The sequence below is a fragment of the Anas acuta genome, chromosome 6, assembly GCF_963932015.1.
Source record: "Anas acuta chromosome 6, bAnaAcu1.1, whole genome shotgun sequence".
Lineage (NCBI taxonomy): Eukaryota > Metazoa > Chordata > Aves > Anseriformes > Anatidae > Anas > Anas acuta.
The window spans coordinates 20,728,883-20,747,552 of NC_088984.1; the positions used below are offsets into that span (position 1 = coordinate 20,728,883).

Consider the following 18,670-nt stretch of genomic DNA (forward strand, 5'->3'; position numbering starts at 1 on the left):
CTCTATGTTTGCTTGGGGATATTGAGAGTGGGGATTTGCTGCTGCTGTTGGTTCAGGATATGGGTTAAACTTTGGGATGTTTTTCAGATGAAGCAGATCAAAACGGACAGCAACACGTGCCAGCATGGATCAGGAAGGGGACATCCTGCAGCAAGAAGCCACAAAGTATGTAAAACAATGTGCTTCAGATTAGATTTCACCAAGTGCCCTTCATCACAGCAGTGCTGAGTGTTCTAGCTGGCAGCTCATCTTGAGCTGTCTTTGAAATTTGGGTGATGGACATGATCCTTACATTTGGGACAGTTGGATACATCAGCATCTGATCGATCTCAAAACCCAAAGCAAACCTCTCTCTTAACTTCAGTGAATTTTTATCAGGTGCCATAAACCAGATAGCAGAAGTTATCTTTAGAATAGAGTTCTTCACCTGATTTCCATTTGTAGAATTCTTTGGCTAGGGACAAGTAATTAGACCAATAGTTTGTTAAATTTCCTTGGCATGTTCACTCTTTGGCTACAGACATGCAATAATTTGTATCTGTATTTTTAGCAGTGCAGGTGCAGGCCAGGAAAATTCTGAAATACTTAGTTTTCCAATTTTTCTTTTGTTAAGATTTAAGGAAATTTGCTATTTAAATTATTCCAGTTTATCAAAGATACAGGTAAATGAGATGCGACTGTTTACCAGAAATGGTGGGGAAAGGAAAAAGATACCTTTTAATTAATTAATTAATGTTTTGTAATAACGGCCTTGATTATACATTATTATAAATGTGTGGTTAAAAAAAAAAAAATCAGAAACATCACAGATATTCAGTTGCATTCTGTTGTATACAGTTTTAAGAAAGGAGCATGCCTGGTCCCTACAAGCTAACATAGTCACAATCCAAACAAAATATCAAAAGGCAACAGAAAGAGAATGTTCATGGAGGAAAACCAACAATCACAATGATTGCCAAAAAGCCAATTTACTCTCCTCCCTTCACATAAATTCATATATAATAGGAATGTAGTTCTGAATATGAAGGAGGAAAAAAAAAAAAAAAAAAAAAAAAAAACATGGCACACTGCCTTTCCGCTATTTGCTTTTCCATTGGCATGTAGTTACACTGAGAACACCTCACACTGTAGGCAGGAGGCTTTCCTATCTCGAAATACGTGCTACACTATGGAATGGTGTGTGCAGCTCCTAGCACAATGCCTCTTCAAGCCCACAGGCTGTAATAACAACGGTTATTCCCCTGCTCGGTACTCAGCTTTGTAAGCATACCCACATTTATAAGCATTGTATAATCAGTGACTGGTCTCTGTCGCTGGAGACCTGCATCACTTCTGCTCCTGTGCCCCCGCAGGGTACTCAGCCCCCGTGTTGTGGCACGGCCGGGTAGGGAGCTGGAAGCGGTCTGGTTGGTTGAGTGTGATCTGAGCGGGGCGCTGGCAGCAGCCTTCAGCCACTTGCACGCTGCTGATGGTTCGGGTCGGGGCTTCCCTGCGCCTTCCCCAACCTCGGTGGCTGGCTGGGTTCACAGCCCCGAGCCCCCGGGGCTCTCACCCGCGCAGGGCAGGCGGGGAGCCCTCCGGGAGCCGGCCCGCGGGGGCCCTGGGACGGCAGCCTCGGGAAGGCAGCGGCGGGGCCGGGCTGAGCGAAGGCTCCGGGCTCCGCGGCCGGGCCGCTGCCGAGGCGGGGTTTGGGGGAAGGACCGAGCGCTTCCCTGCTCCGCGGGAGGCGTGGGCTGCCGCCTGCCCGCCGCTGCCGCCCGGGGAAGCGGCCGTGCGGCGGGGCTGCCTTGAGGAGCAGCACCACCTAGCGGGGGCGGCCGCCTCGCCTGCCGCAGCTCTGCCTCAGCTCTCCCGGGCCGGGCCGGGCCGTGCCGTGCGGCGCCGCCCGCTGTCCGTGGTGCTGAGCCCAGCGGCCCCGCGGGAGCTGCGGGCACCGGCGGCTGCCCCGGGCCGCGGATGTGCGCGGGGCGGGCGCTCCGCGGGGCGGGGGGAGCCGGCGGGGCGCCGTGAGCCGTGGCTCCGGAGGGCTTCCGTGAGCTGCCGGTGGCTGTTTGCACGGCGATCCGGCCGCGCTTCCTAGCCATGGCTGTGGTCACTTACAAAGCCGATTTGCCACAATTGCGTTCTCGTTTCTTCTGCTCCGCGCAGAGCGAACGTTTTGCCAGATTGGTTGAAAACGATGAAACCTTTGAAAACGAATGCCTGGCACAGATGGCAGCAGGACATGGCAGCTAGGGCCGGCGAACTTTACAGCCGTGTTTTCAAGCTGCCTTTCGTGCTCCCAGTGCTTTTGCTCCGTGTCCAGTTCCTAGACAGTGGGGCTGCTCGGCGAAGCAGTCGTCTCGCCTACTTCACGCCCTCAGTCGGTCGGGCTCCTTTCCAAAAAGACCTTGAAGTTTTCCCCTCGAGTCCTTCAAGAAGGACACGTCCCTGCTGCTCGTCCAGCACCCCCAGCACGGGCTGAAGGACCCCATCGGGCTGCTCTCCCCCCAACGTCCCTCTCCGTGGCACAGGCTGGATTTAGGCACCTAAACCCGGGGGCCGGGCTGCCAGAGGAATGCTGCCTGAACGAGTCGCGTTTTAGCAAAAGGGGCTGGGGTATAAAGCCGTAAGGTAGCGGCAACGCCGAGGGGAGGTCACAGAGATCCAGGTGTTCCCCTGCGGCCGGGAAGACGAGGGAGCGGCGGTGCCTGGGCCTCTGCCACCCTCTGGCGGGGACCCGCGCCGAGGGCGCTGCCGCCGCTGGGGACGGCGGAGCGGGGCGGGGGGCGCGGGGCTGCGCTCGGCACGGCCCCCCCGGGAGCTCAGCCGGGTCGCCTCTGCCTTCGCGCAGGTGGCCTCGGGGCGAGGCGGTGCTATCGAGGGAAAGCCGCCGCTGCCGCCTGCCCGAGGCACAAACCCCGCGTGGGGTCGAAGGCCGAGGGCAGCTCCGGAGCCGCGGGGCGAAGCGGGCGGCGGCAGCAGCCGGGCCGGGGGCCGCCCCTCCAGTCCCCGCCCCGGCCCGCCGCTCCCAGCCCCGTGCACGGCACGGCACGGCTCGGCACGGCGCGGAGGGGGTGGGTGGCGGCAGCCCTGTGACTCATGCCTGCGTCGAAGCAGATCAAGCGGCGATTCACGCTTTTAAAAAAGCAAATCCGAGCACTTCTGGAAAAAAAGGTCATCTCGCATTAAATTCCGCGGCGCGATTGGTATTCCGACGTCGTTTCTGGCGGAGTTTATAAGCGGCGAGTCGCTCCCAGGCTGGAGTCGCCCTGCCTGCTTGGACGCCGGCAGCCAGAGCGCTCCGCTCGCCCCCTCGGTAAGTCTTGATGCGCACCCCATTTTCCAAACCTTCGGGAGAGTCTTTCAGGATCTGGAGCTTTTTTACAATTTTTCCTTTTTTTTTTTTTTTTTTTTTTTTTCCTAAAATCGGTTTTGGTCGCTGTCGTACCTATAGAGGGATAACGGGTGTTTTGAGACAGCCAGCGTCTTAGACATTGCGTTAACCTGTTACTTCGCTCCCAGGCATTGTCTAGCGAATCTCTTCTGCTTTATGGTTGTTTTCTTTTTCATCCGAAAAAAAAAAAGCGAAATACTTGTTTACCATTGAAACCATCGATCCGTTGCGTTTACACGCGGGCGTGAAGGCGCCCAACAATGGAAACGAATCGCTAGCTACCGACGTGCGAAAGCAGCTAACAAAGAAAGCGCTCGTTCGTTGCCGCGACCTTCATTTTCTTGACAAGGGGAACGAAATAAATCGCAGGTAGCCATGGGGACGAGGGGACGAGCCCGGCACTGCCCCGCCGGTGAGCGGGTGATGGAGGTGCCGTGCCCGCCCGCGGGGGCCGGGGACCGGGGGCCGGTGCCGGTGCCGCGCCTCCCCCGGCCCCGCCGCCCCCCGCCGTCGGCGCCCTTAGCGCCAGGGCTCGCTCCGGAGAGCGCCGGCTTGCTCTGGAGCACGTCCTGCCCCTGATTTGCTGAAACACGCGTGTGCCGACACATGTGTGCGTGACGCGTGCCGCCGGACTCGGGAGAAATGCACCTTTGTTTTGGCGGGGGGGCTCTGTGGGTCTGCTCCGAGCGCTGAGCCTGCCGTGCGTTTCGGGGATGGGCTGGAAACGCACAGAAACGGGCTCCGTGTGGGACCGGAGGGCATCTGGGCTGGGAATTTCGAAGCCCGCACTGCACGTTGGCTTGCATTTGACGCGAGGCACATAATCGCCCTGCTCAGCGGCCACCGATATAATTGCGATAGACTTCATGGTCTGCTAAATCCGTCATTCAGGCAAGGGGGGCAGCGCCTCGGCATTCAGCGAAGGGACGGGTTTGTTCTTCAGCCTGTCGAGGCATTTTCCCGGCGCGACGCTTAGCGCCTCGGCCCCGCAGCGGTCGGCTGAGCTCCCTGCTGCCCCTCCTGCCCCCGGGGAACCCCTCCTGCCCCCGGCAGCCCGTCCCGCCGCCTGCCCGGGACCTGCGCTGCCCGGCGGAGGCTGCAGCCTCCTGTCTGCCGGCATCCACAGGACTCCGGCGCGGTCCTCCAGGAGAGCAGGCTACTAAAAGCGCCTTTTCTTCCTTCCAGTAAATTCCTTGCTGCCCACCCGCGCTCGGAGGAATAGCGAAGGAAACCCGAGCTCCAGGGATCGGGGCTTTTCTGAAAGGATGGCTTCCTCTGCTCCCTCGTCCTCCAACGACGCTCCGGACCCCACCCCGACTAATTTACGACCCACAAGTAGGTTTTAATCTTTTCCTCGTTTAAAGCATTTTGGAGGCTTCCTCCACCTAGGCTCGGGAAGACCAGATTCGAAACGAAACGGTGAATCTGTGAAGCCCCGTTCTGCGCCGCTGAGCGAGGTGCGGAAAGTGCTCCACACAAAGAAAGCAGCCGCGGGTGGCAGCGGGAGGGGGCCGTGCGGGGAAGACGCCGGGAGGGAGAGCCCACCGCAGCAGCCAGCGCTGCCTTTCTCTTCCAGCCGCATTTGACGGATTTAGACAATAAACTGAATTGTCAAAAAAAAAAAAAAAATCGGGATGTTGTAAAGGGAGCGGGGAAAATGAATCAGATAAAGGGCGAAGTTACACCAATGGCTCGAAGCGGGCTCTTCCCCCTCCCTTACGTTTTATAAATGCTAATGCTACAGCTTCCTTTCAGCCCACGCTGAAGCCTGTAATCAAGCGAAATTTGGATGCTAATTGTAGCTTTTCAAAGCCTTGTGTTCCTAATTGCTCTGAATTCGCCTTGAGTTATTGAGGTGTGAGTGGGAAGCAGAGGCTGCTGCAGGTGGATAGAGAATCAGTTTACAGCCCTGCCGGGCAATTCCGGCTGTCGCCTACCAAAAATAAAAAAATAAATGGGGAGGCTCCGTGCTATAAAGCACGCGAGACAAAGCGGGGGCAACAGTAAGAGACGAAAGGTTGTCAGGCAAGGCGGGGAATAGCTTTTACCCCGAAAGGGCTGCCAGGCACAACTCCGCTGCCATCTCCCTGCGGCCGGGGAAGAGCTGGGCTTTCTCCCCGCCGGGGGGACGGGCACAGCGCCGGGCTGGGGGCTGAGCCGCCCCCTCACGGCCGAGGCTCCCCGGGCCCCCGGCCGCCGCTCCCCCGCCCAGGTGAGCCCAGCCCCAGCCCGTCGCCCTCCCTCCCCAGGACCCACCACTCCCCCCGGCGCCGCCACCGCCGCCGTGCCACCTGCAGGGAGGGGGCGGCCCCCCGGTGCCGTGCCCCCGGGGCTGGGGGGCCGGCAGCGTCTCCCATCACGGCTGCCCGCGGCCCGTCAGTCCGGCCGGGGCTCAGTGAGGCACGTCCCATCATCCAGTCAAATACTATTTTTCACCCAATTAATTCCTGAACTCGGCTGTGACCCCATTTCACGCCACTTTATTTTAAGCCGCCGCTTCCCTGGAGCCCCGCCAACGCGTTCCGGGACGCCCCGCTCCCGGCAGCGCTCCCCCGGCGCCCCGTCGGGCCGGGCCGGGCCGGGCACAGGGCGCCCCCCGAGGGGGTCGCGGGAGAAGCGCAGGGGCCGGGCTGCCCCGGCTGGTGCCGCCGGGGTCTCGCCGCCTCAGGGAACTCCTCTGCCCTCTCTTACAGCCTACGACTCGTGGTGTGGCGTGGCGCACGGGTGCACCAGGAAGATCGGGCTGAAGATATGCGGTAAGTCCGCCCGACCTCCCGACCCCGACCCCGCCCCGGGCGGCGGCCTCGGGCTCCCCCTGTCGGGCACGGAGCCTCCCCTTCCCTCCCCTCCCCTCCGCTCCGCTCCCCTCCGCGCCCCGGTTCCGCCGCCCTCCCGTGCGTTTGCTTCGGCCCCGGCATTTTCCGCCGCCCCTCCTGCGATTGCTGGGGGTGCGAAGGCGCGGGGGGAGCGCCGGGCGGCCGGCGGGGGGAACCCACGGGGGTTTGGCCGCCTCGCCGCCTGAAATTTTTCAGCCTTATCGGAGTAGAAAATACGGATCTCCTGGGGGAAAAAGATTAACGAGAGCCTTATTAAAGAGCAATTCGTCAGCTTGCTGCGCTGGTAAGATAGTGCTGGCAGCCAGTCAGCGCGCAGGCACATGAGATGCAGGAAGGGAAACAAATGCACAATCAGATCACAACGTTATAGCAAGAGATTCATTTGCAGATAACAAGCTGTCTTCCTTCTCCAGATTTCTCAGTAGCGCCTTCGTTTTCGTGAACAAACAGTCAAATTTTCATTTGCTGATGACGAGAATCGTTCAGCTTAGCCTGTGCCCCTTATGAATAGAAATTATTTCCGATTTCCCCCAGCTGCCTCTTTTGGGAGGGGGCGGGGGATTATTTCCTGGGAGAAATGGGCTTTTTTTCAAAGCCAAGACATGTCTGAGCCCCTTGCCCTACTCTTCCGAGTCGAAGCTAAACGTTTTGCTACGCGGAAGTTTGGACAGAAAACGAATCAGGGTGCAAGTGTTTAACCCAGTATCTATTAGAGATCTCGTTGGAACCCGCAGGCGGCATTAACGAGTAGTCGCTTAGTTCTATAAATAGCCCCTGATCCGCGTGTAATGGACCGTTTCCCTACCAGTCCCTTCAGTGGCTGGAGCGATGGGCTTTTTCATCATCATTTTAATTTAGCCCGGCAAGCAGAACTGATAAAGTAACGCACCGTTAGGCTCGTTCCATGTTGCTAGACTACCGGGGTTACAGGGGGACATCGCAGCTTCCCTCAATTTAGGCGTCAGATCAAACACACTGAAAATGAAATATCCCACCATTTTGGATTTGAGAGCGGCGAAAGAGAGTGTAGCAGTGCCTTTGTGAAGGGAAATCAAAGCAAGCAAGGATGATGTTGTGGTTTTGTTTTTATTTTGCTCGTTTTTAGCTTGCCTTTTCTGGCTTTTTTTTTTTTTTTCTGTTTGACACGGAAAACATACCGTGGCTAATAACGGTGGTTCGGAATCATCGAGTTCGATCACGACTGATATGAGCCCTCACACTGGGATCTAACACCTTCACGGAACAGAAAGGGAAGGCTGCCTTTGGTAAATATACGGAGTGAAGCATTGAGGATGCCAAATATCCTAATTACGCGTGCTAAACCAGCTAACGTTCGACTATTAGAGCTGATTATCGCCTTGTCCTTACCTTTCACAAGACATTATTCTGGACCCTAAGCATTGTGCCGCTACAAAGCTGTAGAAAACTAAGATTTGTTCTTTCTGTGTATCACACCGAAATCGATTCATTTTCAACGCGAACTTGAAATAAGGGTTCAGCTCAAAGAGAGCGCAGGTCTTGAACAATGGGTCTGTCCTTCCACCCGTTTCCTATATTGTATTTGACATTTTCAGTAATTACGCACCCGAGATTTATGTGTCATTTCTTTTCAAACCACTGACCGATTTAAGGACGAACTCCGTTCCTTTCTGTTTGAAAGCCACCGCCTGAAAAGAGCCCTGCGGCTGCCACACCCCCAGCCCCGTCACCGCACGCATCAGCTTCGAAAAGATAACACGTTTTGAAGAGGTCTCGGAGTATCTCAGCGTGCAAAGCACGGGAAGATTGCCCCCCGTGCCCGGAGCTGCCGGCTGCACCTCTCTCTCCCACCCCGGCCACTAACACCGCCGCTGGCACTGATTCCGCTACCGCCTGCTGCCGTCGGTGGAGGCACTCGACGTGGCAGAACTGCTCCGGATAAGGCGAACGGCTGAGTTCTCGGCAGCCCGCCGCGGCTCCCCCGCAGGCAGGTGGGCTTTCAGCAGCAGCCCCGTGTGGTGGAGGCTCAGCCCGTAGCCACAGCCCGTGGGATCGCCGCCGAGCCCCTCGCACGCTGCCTCCTGCCCAGCCTCTCTGTGAAACCACGCAGGAATTGTAGGCACTACGGGGATCGAGGGGCTCCTTCGCCGGGTCGGTCCCTGCCTTCAAAAACTCGATCCCTCTTGATGCTCGTCCATGCAAATACCTCCCAGCGGGGCACCTGCGGCATGCAGCTGGGGAGCGCCGCGCTCCCCCTTGCTGCGGGAGAGGCAACCCTGCCGTACGGCGTGCGCTGCTGCCTGCTGGGTCTCTTCTACAGCGGTCTCTTTTTTGGTTTGTTCGTTTCTTTTCGCGCTGGGTACGGATGGCACCTCTTTTGGCACCTCCGTCCTCCGAGCGGCCCCTGCGGAGCTGCCCCTGCCGCCCGCCCCGACCTCTGCGGGGCCTGCCGAGCACCTCGCTCCCGTCGCTGCTCTGCCGCCGAGCGTCGCCGCCTGGAGCCCTGCGGAAAGAAGAGTGGCCAAACTAAGCACAACGAAGCCGCGGGACCTGGGGTGCAGGTGGTCGCTCCGCAATTCAGTCCAGTCCAGATCGCACCTAATTCGGTGTCAGCTGCGCCGCCCGTTGAGCAGGCGAACACCACTTGCAGGTGCAGGAGCCCGCGGTCCGCTGCAGGGGCAGTTGAAAGCAGTAACAAAACTGCACACGAATAAAGCTCCTCGGTCGCGGACTCCTAATTTCTGCAAGAAGAGAGATTCTCTGAAGTAGCTTGTCTCACATAAGCTTTGTCCCTCAAAGCATCGTAGAAGGAAGCTGATGAGCGAAGCATGAATATGAAGAGACAAAACGACAAAAGTGCGCCGGACACAGCCACGAGAGGGGGCTGCGCTCCGGGGCTCCCTTCTCGGGGGCTGCCCCGAGCCTGTCGGGCCGGCCTAGCGGCTCGGGGCGCTCCTTTGTCCCCGCACCGCGCTGAGGGGGCCCGGCCGGGCCGGGGGAGCCATCGGGGCTGCAAGGAGCCCGGGGCATGCGGCCGGCGAGGAGCGGCGTCGGGGGACGCGGAAGGGCGAAGTGCCAGCCCTGGCTGTCCTCGCTCCAACGTCTTCCTCTCTGGCGGGCGTCCCCAGCCGCGAAGAGACCTGGTTTCAGGCACTACTCGTTCGAAGCGAAACAGATCGAGCAAACCTCCGGGGAGCGCGGTGCCCCTCCGAGCGGTGTGGTGTCACCGCCTGCCCCCAACCTGGGCGCGCTCGGCGCAGCCGGGGAGGTCCCAAAGCCGCTGCCTTCGCTGCTGAGGGAGAAGCCGGCACGGTGCCCGTTTTAGCGGGCATGGATTTCGCGGGACAGATCCCGAGAAGCCGGTGGCACAGCTCCGCCCGGTTGCAGCCGGCTGGCCCTGCGTGGCTCCCGGGCCGGTGGCTCCATCCCCGCTGTCACGCCGGCCGGTGGCGGCGGCCCCGGGCGCCCGAACTGCGTGTCCGGAGAGAGCAGGGACCCCGGGGAGGATCGGGGTCGGTGTTGAAGCGCTTTCTCGGGCGGAAAATCCTCATGGTGTGGACACGTGCCGGTGCGGACATCATTCCCACTGGCACCGGGGAGGGGGCTTGGTGAGTGCTACCCGTGTCCCTAAGCCCTGGAGGGGAATGCTCCAGGACGGCTGCTCGCTCTCGTGTCTTTTGTGCGTGAGAGCACCGCGAGGAGAAGCAAAAGTGGCCCTGATTTTAATCATACATCATTGCCCCTGTCTGCTGGGTCCATAAACTTCGCCTGCAGGCTGAAATAGCATTGACTCATCCTGAACTCTCTTCCAGTGGCTGGCTACTGAAGTGGAATCTGTCTGATCGACTTAATAAGAATGTACCGCTGCACTAAATGACAAAAATTTGTTTTTTGCATGGCTGGGTTTTTGCAGTTGATGGCGTTTTGAGCTCTCCCTCCTGGAGGCAAATAAACCCCATAAATACTCTTATTCCTGACCTCATTAGTCAGATCCAGAGCGAACACAGCTTCGAACTGGTGTCTAGAGAGCTGCTTTAGATATTTCTAAACATGTTGGGAAGTGAGAAAACTCTGACCTGTGCACCTTGCAATAACAATGTAGGGTTCCTGCAAAGGACCAACAGTCTGGAAGACAAGGGCCGGATCGTGAGCTCCCTGAAGGAAAGGCGGTCCTCCAAGAGCCTGCTGGCCTGTGAGAACAGCGAGAAAGAGTCCAGGTTCCGGCGCACCGAGACAGACTTCTCCAATTTGTATGCCAGAGGTAAACGCTCTTTGCAGCTTCTGCGTGCTCCAGCCCGGTCACGTCCCCTAGCAGTCTGCCCTCGCCTCCCCTGCAAGTGCAGCCGCCTTCAGACCGTGCTTTTGCTTGGCTGCTTTTGAGGGGAGCTGTGAGTGTGTTTGCTGAGGGCCGCACTGGCGATGTTTAAAAGTTTCCTGAAATGCACGTTTATGTTCCTTGGGCTGATCCGCAGCTCAGCTCCAGCTGTTCCTCCGGGGTCACCCCAGAGCCAGCTCCCAGGAGGAGAGCAATTTCGTATTTTATTTCCTCCTCAATAGATCAGCAATGAAACGGTCTGTGATTGCTAGCTACGGGGAGGGTGGGGAAGAGAAATCAATCTTTTATTTTCTTTCTTTATTTTCTTTTTTTTTTATTATTATTATTTTTTTCGGGGGAGGAAGCGGGCCAGGTGAAGGGCAGCTGCGGGGCTTTTGGCTCCCGGGGCTGAGGGCCCCGCCGTTCCCGCAGGTGACCGGGTTCGCCCTTCCCCACCGGGCGAGGGGCCCCGGGGCAGCGGCCGGTTTCGCCGTGCCCCGTCCCTCCCTGGCCAGGCTGAGTCCAGGTGCCGGGAGGGCTGCGGGCGGCCGGGGCTGCTTCACCTCCGCCTGTCGCTCCCAAAGCAGGCGCTGACGGCTGGTTTGCCCCGCAGATTTGCTGCCCGCCAAGAACGGCGAGGAGCAGACCATGCAGTTCCTGCTGGAGGTCGTGGACATCCTCCTCAACTACGTGAGGAAGACGTTTGACAGGTCCACCAAAGTGCTGGACTTCCACCACCCGCACCAGCTCCTGGAGGGCATGGAGGGCTTCAACCTGGAGCTCTCGGACAACCCCGAGTCCCTGGAGCAGATCCTGGTGGACTGCAGGGACACGCTCAAGTACGGGGTGAGGACAGGTAGGTGCTCGCACGGCTCCGGGGAGCCTCTGGGTGAGGAGCGGGCCCCGGGAGCTCGGCTCCAGCCGTGCGCCGCCCGGCCCCGGCGGCAGGGCTCGGTGCTGTTTGCAGAGCCCAGAAACAAGTTTTTAAGACGTAATCTTTTTCACTTGATGAAATGCGAGCTGTCTGTATCTCCGGGGAGCAATATCATTAGGTAAATGAGGGCATAAATGACGCCGAATTTGCAGTTTTTCTTCTTTATGTTCGCCAGACGTTTAATGAAAAAGAGACTGAAATCCTAGGAATCATCAATAAAGGAACCCTGTGGATTTCAGCCCACTACCCCGGGGCCCCGCCTCTCCAGGCCCTTCCCAACCAGCCGCCGATGGCCGCCTACAGCCGCGTCCTTATCGCGGAGCTGCAGCCCGTTCCTCAGGGCCGGGGCCGCTTCATGTCGGGCTCAGTGAGGGGCTTCGGCGGCAGCAGCCCCTCACCGCCGTGTGGGGCCGCCATGGCGGGAGGGCTGCCAGAGGGAGCTCGTTGCGGGGTGTGCGGGGGGGCCGATATAATCGACGGCGCCTGGCGGCGTTTGGACTCCGTGTCCGTGGCGATGGGACGCGCATTTGCCTGCTGAGGCCAGGCGGGCGAAGCTCGCCCTGCCGGCAGCGGGGCCGCAGCCCGGCCCGCTCCGTGAGGGCGGCGAAATGGCGGCTGAGCTGACGGGCCGGCAGGGCCCCAGCCGCAGCGAGGCCGTGGGCGAAGTCTGGGCCTCCTCGCCCCCCGAGCCGAGGGGCGCTGCTGGGTTGGAAGGGGAGCTTTTGGGGACAGCCGTGGGGTCGTGCTGAGCCGCTCTCAATTGTCTTTCAGGTCATCCGCGCTTTTTCAATCAGCTCTCCACAGGGCTGGACATCATTGGCTTGGCTGGGGAGTGGCTGACATCGACTGCTAACACAAACATGTAAGCGGTGTCTTGCCAGCTTCTGTGCCTCGTGCTGTGGTTACAGGGGTTGTCATCTGTCACGATAGACATGCATCGTGATAGATCTGTAGTTATCAGCTTTAAATGCTGATTGCTGGATCTTCAATAAAAGTGTCACCCGTGACAGTAATGCAGAACAAATAGTTACGTGAAGCTGAACAGTTTAATATTTCTTATAAATACAATGCAAATATCCGAGCACGTGGTGAATAAAATATGCTGATTCTAATATGCTATTAATATTCAGATTCTAATAGAAAGGATTTATCTTCTCTTGGACTAGTCTTTATCTTTTCCATACATTTTTTTAAAAAGATTTGTCTATAGACTGAGTAATTCTGCATTTAGTAACAGTAGAATACAACATAAGCAAAACTACTGCATTTTTTCCTTCTTGGCATCAGAGATAAGGCGTGGACCACCACCTTTTCCTGTGCACGTGCTGGTAAAGAAGTTACTTCTGGGTGGCTTCAAAAGAGTTAAAAATGTAATACTGGAAATTAGTTTAATGGTAATGAAGGAATTACCCACTCTAAGGTTTGTTAAAGTAGTTTATAAAAAAATAAAGTCAGAAAAAGTAAAAAATTACTTCTAGAACGAGAAAACTTCCTTTTTTTTTTACATCAAAAGTAATGCATGCTTCAGAAAAGTAAGTGAAAGATGTTATGCTGATTTTTTTGCAACTAAGTGTCATTTGTGAAGAAAACTTTCATGCTTTTTATTTGTGTATTGATTTGCATATGTTCCAAAATGTGCCGGGTCTCTAAATATTTGGCAGGTAACTGACTGCCTTCTGTTTTAGCCCTGTATTGGATGTGTTTTAACTGTAAAGCTACCTCTAGTCTGGCTAGTTTGTTGCTAATTGGCAGAACACAGGAAATGTATCTGCAGATCTGAAAATGAACAGTTTTCCCTGGTCCATCCATGAATAAATGGTTCATTAAGTATAGCTGATCACTAGCAGCTCTGTGTAGATTAGGAGCTGTGCCTGTTTTGTGACATTAGCAGTAAAGAAAATTGCATAAGGTGCTCCAGCCAAAACCAACCCGCTCTTTACAATTATCATCTTTCCAATTAGTTTTGTTTGCTAAAAATTGCTGTAAGAGATTCAGATCTAAAAGCTGACTAGAAGAAAAAAACAAACAAACAGACAAACAAACCACAACAAACAAACAGCAACATATATTTTAATTGTAAAACTGGTAGTGCAGGGTACTTTTTTTTCTTTCCTAGGACCATAAATAAAAGCTAAAACAATTCTGATTACATTTATAAAATAAAATCTTGATTAAATGTTGTTCCTCTGTGACAAAAACATACTTTAAAGAGTGTCACTTTTTTGCAGGCTTCATTTCCTTTGACTGACTTAGTTAGCTTAGCTATCCTTTTGTAATCAATGAAATTGCACAAGAATAATATGGCAAATCAGAATTCAGCTATGTGGTAGACTTTGATAATCTTCTGAAATGTTACCATCATTATTAAAAACATCACACTTAGTTCTGTAAGAGTAACTCTTTTATGAAGTTGCTTTTGTCTTTCTTATTTTGGTTTTAAAGTTATATTTTTAAATAGCTAGTTCTGTAAAGCTAGTTTCTGATCCATTTGTACTTTAAACGTGAAGCTACCTTGAAAACACTTTTCTGCAAGTGTTAAAATTGAATCTGTTTGATGTTTATCAAATGCAAAATGGTATGTTGCTCTTTTTTCAGCAAACCAAGGTCAACATGATTTGCTTTAAAAGTAACAGTAATTGCAAGTATAGTTGAAGCAAGATGTTTGTAAAATACAATTTAAAGAACTGACAAAGTTATTAACGATAGCCATACTGACTCTTCGAGCTCTGGGGAACATATGACTTGTTCTGAGCGGTGTTCTGGCATGGAAGAGCAGGTTCTGACCTTTATCTGGAAACTGTTCTAACCTATTTAAGTTACGCAACCATGTAACATGACAGTAGCACTGGATTGTGGTAGGGTATGTCTTCGATTTCCCATGTTTCTTTTCCCCCTATAAACACTACTTAAAATATATGCTTAGTGTACAGTTAGAAGAATACTTATTTCCTTTCTCAAATGGATTTTGAGAAAACATCTGTATTTTCTAAAAAAAGTTATATTGTCATTAGGAAGTGTTCCTTAAATGTCACTGTGAAGATGCTATATTAAATTAAACATAATAAACTTCCCATGTTGACTTGGAAATAATGTATCAACATGCTATTCATAGCTCCATCACTGAGCTTAAGGCTTTCTGGGTGGAATTTTCAGGAGCTGCTATTACTCACTCAGCTCTAGGGATCGGTAGTATGGGGAGCTCACTCACCACACGGCAGCCAGCTGAGGTTAGAGAGCAATGATGCTGTCTGAAAGTTCATTTTATGCCCGCTGTTAGCCGAGATGAGAGAACTGTGTTGATAGTATTGGGTTTATGCATTTGTACATAAATATGCATATGCATAATTATGAAAAATTAACATATATAATCTAAAATGCTTTATGTTTGATCTCAGAATGTTTGTATTTTTTTTAATATTGGCAAATGAGAACAGGGAAAGAATGGTTTGTCCTAATAAAAATGCTTCTGCCTTTACGTGAGGGCAGAATTAAGCCAGTGCTACCCACTACCAAGATAAAACCATTATTTTATTCTTTTAGAGAAAACCTGAGATTCATGACCGTTTTAGTTAATTCATAGAAATACCTGTACAGGTCGTAACTGTATGGAAAAAAATCTAGTCAGGATTTTTTGTCGGGAGAATGGCTCTAAAGTAGGACAGTTCCTTATGGGCCAAACACATTTTCTGCATTTTAGCAAAATTTTCAAAATCCTTGAAATTTAAAACAAGTTGGACTGACCTTGAGCAAGTTACTATTTTCAGAATCTTAGCCATCTTCTAATATAACTACTGTGGTCTTGTCATTTATAATCATCCACAATTGGTTTTTTGACTTCTTTGTAAGCTTTTTTGTGAGAGACTTTTTCTGAGTCTCTCTTTGGAGACTCAGAAAATAATTACATAATAAAATAAATAAATTCTATTTTACTTGCTTTTCAGTATAATTTAAAATTCCCATGTGATCATTTAGTATTTTGAATACAAAAAAAAAAAAAAAAAAAGCTTAATATTGTATACTTTCTATACAAGCCATTAAGTCTTCCAGGAAGTATGGAAGTATGTAGGGATCAGTGTGCAAGACCTCAAAATAAAAATAAAAATGCATTTAAACTTCTGGAAAAAAAAATCACATTGACTTAAGTATGTCCTCTCTTAGGCTACACTGTTTTGTACACTGCTGAGTTCCTTTTGGCTTCTGTTGGACATTCAGCCTAAATAAAGGTTGGAATATGTCTTAGACTTGCAGTATGTAAAAAAAGCACAAATCAAAATGAGCTGTCATGTTTTTGCTACTGAGGAGATTGCAGACACCAGCTAGTTTGTTAATTTTGTGTTTCTCTAATTATTGGCAGCACCCAAAATCCAGATCCATGTTCAGCTATTTCTGACAGTTCTGATGATGATCAAAGCAAAATAAGTAGTATTTTTGCTTCTCAAAATAGCAATGGTAATAATAAGAAAAAATATATGAAAGTTAATATTTTAAACTAAGCAGTGTAGATATAAGTAAAAGACAAGTTTTCAGGCATAGCTTGTCTCCTCAAGGTTTGCCATACCTATTATCAAAGTGTCATTTTAGTATTAAAGAAACAACGTATACATTCGTAAAATTGTACAAGTGGAAGGCATAAATGATCAGTCAGATCCAGTGTCAGGGTGTCATATTCTTGAAGATTCTGTTAAAAATCACAGATTAATTGTTTAGTTCCTTTCTGTTTCTGCCTTCACCTACCCCCCTCACCTCTGCCCCCCCCCCCTTTTTTTTTTTTTTTTGGTATATACAGCAAGCAGTTTATTTACAGCAGTAGCAATTTATCCAAAAAATGGTTGTATGGCTGTCACTTTCCATCCACAGAGCTGTCTGTGACATCATGGCATACCAGACTATGCAATGTGTTTTGCCCTCATTAAATGGGTACAACAGTTGACTGCTGTCTTGTTTTTTTTGTAATTGTTAATTAGAAAATCATCATTTATAATTACTCTTGACAGTTATTGATCACATGGTATTGTAGAAATAAGTTGTCCTTGGAGATCATCAACGGAATAAATCCACATAATTAATTGTATTTAGACTTTGAAGGCCTAGCTCAATACTTCTAATTATGGCTGTGGTTAGCTCAGTAAGTTCACAGTTTTCATAAGGAATTGGCACTTTGGGAGACAAATGTGTGACAGCACAGCAGTCCCTAGCACACTGATGATAAACATTAGGTCTCATGTTGGTTATAATAGAAAAGTTATTGATACTGCAGGTCTTTATTGACCAATATTTCACATTTTGTCTTCCTGAGGATTTTTGCTTGTGTAAAGTTTGCTATATCAGATGCTGGAGATTCCTGTTTTTTTTTTCTATGAATTGAGCATTTTCACATTTCTAGTTTTCAATTTAGTCTGAGAATTGATTGTGTGTTTTGAAATCTATATTTATTTATTTATTTATTTTGTTTGCTTTATCCATGTAGGTTTACATATGAAATTGCCCCTGTTTTTGTCCTCATGGAACAAATAACACTTCGAAAGATGAGAGAGATTATTGGATGGTCGAATAAAGATGGCGATGGAATATTCTCACCTGGTGGGTTTTTCTCGTTTATTTGAACTTAAAATATTCAAATAAACAGAGGCTGTGTCTGAATGTCCATGTTTTGCTTGAAATGTCTTCAAGACAAAATGATGTCAGAGTTTTAGAAGTATGAATTTCTCACCTGAAATACATGCTTTGTTCAAACATCCCACAAAAAGAAGTTGAAAAAAAAAATTTATCTTTGGGTGTGTCTGTCTATGATGGCTAACATTTTTAAAGCTTGATTATGAGCTCTGGCATGTAATTAGGCATTTAGACACCTTTTCTCGTGTGTCATTTCTGGAGGTAATGACCTGCAGAACCACAACTTCTCCTGACCAATCGTTCTTGAGAGCCTTAAGAAAAGGGACTGTTTGTCACTTTCTGGGCCATAATTTTCCCAGAAATCCAACTGGATTCTCAGAAGTATCATTCTGAAGACCAAGTCGAAGCGTCTTCCCATGAAAGCAGTATAAAAGCTGTTAGCAGTGTTAGAAAAGACTGGGAAACCATGTGGAAGCTGGGGCACCCAGCAGAACTCCAGATTTCTGCGTTTGTTGTTCAAGAGAAACCATCCTGTTTCACAGGATGAAGGACAAATTCCAGCTCCTTTTGGAATAGCCTACCTAAAATCCAGAAATGCACTCTTGCTTGGTCTCTAGTCCCACCTGCAAGAAAAATACAGATTTTGCCCAGTGTTGTAGTTCTAATTCTTATTACTAAATCTTGTCTGCATTGTTCAACTGAGCTAGTTGTCCTGAGCTCCTTTTAGAAGAAAAGAAAGGGAAATAGATATTTTCTCTCAATTCTCATTCTTCAAAAGTAAGTATCAAAATATTCTTTTAGCTGACTATAAAGGAAACTTAGGATAACTACTTGAGCTGTAGAAAGCTACCTCTTAGCCATCTAGTTCTACATCTTCAGTGAGACAGGATAAATCTATCCAGTATGTGAATTTTCTTCAGACCCAGAGAATTCAGTAACTTCCTGTTTTTCATGCTAACAAGAAGCTGTCATGCAAAAGCAATGAAATGAAAACTGACCTTTTTAGGAATGTGTTTCAAAACATTAGCAATTGAAAGAGATGATAGATTATCAGTATGGCTTTATAGAGCGTCTGTCCCTATGCTGTTTAGACATATGACCATATATTTCAGAGATTTGGTTTTTCATAGTTCACTGCCACTTTCACCGATAATCCAAGTGAGTCTTGTATGTGTTTGGTCTAATAAGATAATTTTTTTCTCATCATCACTCTGAGTCTTTTCATTTATTTGTTCATTCACAGGAGGAGCTATTTCCAACATGTACAGCATAATGGCTGCACGCTACAAATATTTCCCTGAAGTCAAAACCAAAGGCATGGCTGCAGTCCCTAAACTGGTTCTCTTTACCTCAGAACATGTGAGCTCAATACTCTGTTAACTAATTAATGTATATTGTGAAGACATTTCATTATTAAATGGCTACTCCATTAAATGTGCATGGTTTCCTTCAGAGTCATTACTCAATAAAGAAAGCTGGAGCTGCACTTGGATTTGGAACAGACAACGTGATTTTGATAAAATGCAATGAAAGGTAGGATAGATGCTAATGTTTTGATATATTAAATGTGTTCATCTGTTAAATTTCTTTTATTGTACTTAAGGACTGGTTCAATA

General features: G+C 50.5%; 1 protein-coding gene across 2 annotated transcripts in view; it reads left to right on the top strand.

Moving 5' to 3' along the window:
* Positions 1-2,803: 2,803 nt before the first annotated feature.
* Positions 2,804-18,670, top strand: part of GAD1 (glutamate decarboxylase 1) — a 29,233-nt gene continuing 13,366 nt past the window's right edge. Inside the window, exons 1-9 of one of the 2 annotated variants that reach the window (XM_068685655.1) lie at positions 2,804-3,298; positions 4,562-4,711; positions 6,070-6,132; positions 10,295-10,453; positions 11,121-11,363; positions 12,213-12,303; positions 16,909-17,021; positions 18,298-18,413; positions 18,508-18,587. In XM_068685655.1, the coding sequence (XP_068541756.1) occupies positions 4,642-4,711; positions 6,070-6,132; positions 10,295-10,453; positions 11,121-11,363; positions 12,213-12,303; positions 16,909-17,021; positions 18,298-18,413; positions 18,508-18,587 (935 nt within the window). In that variant the 5' untranslated portion in view covers positions 2,804-3,298; positions 4,562-4,641. Of the gene's footprint in view, positions 3,299-4,561; positions 4,712-6,069; positions 6,133-10,294; positions 10,454-11,120; positions 11,364-12,212; positions 12,304-16,908; positions 17,022-18,297; positions 18,414-18,507; positions 18,588-18,670 lie in introns of those variants that run through there. The other variant, XR_011097583.1, reaches the window with a different exon arrangement.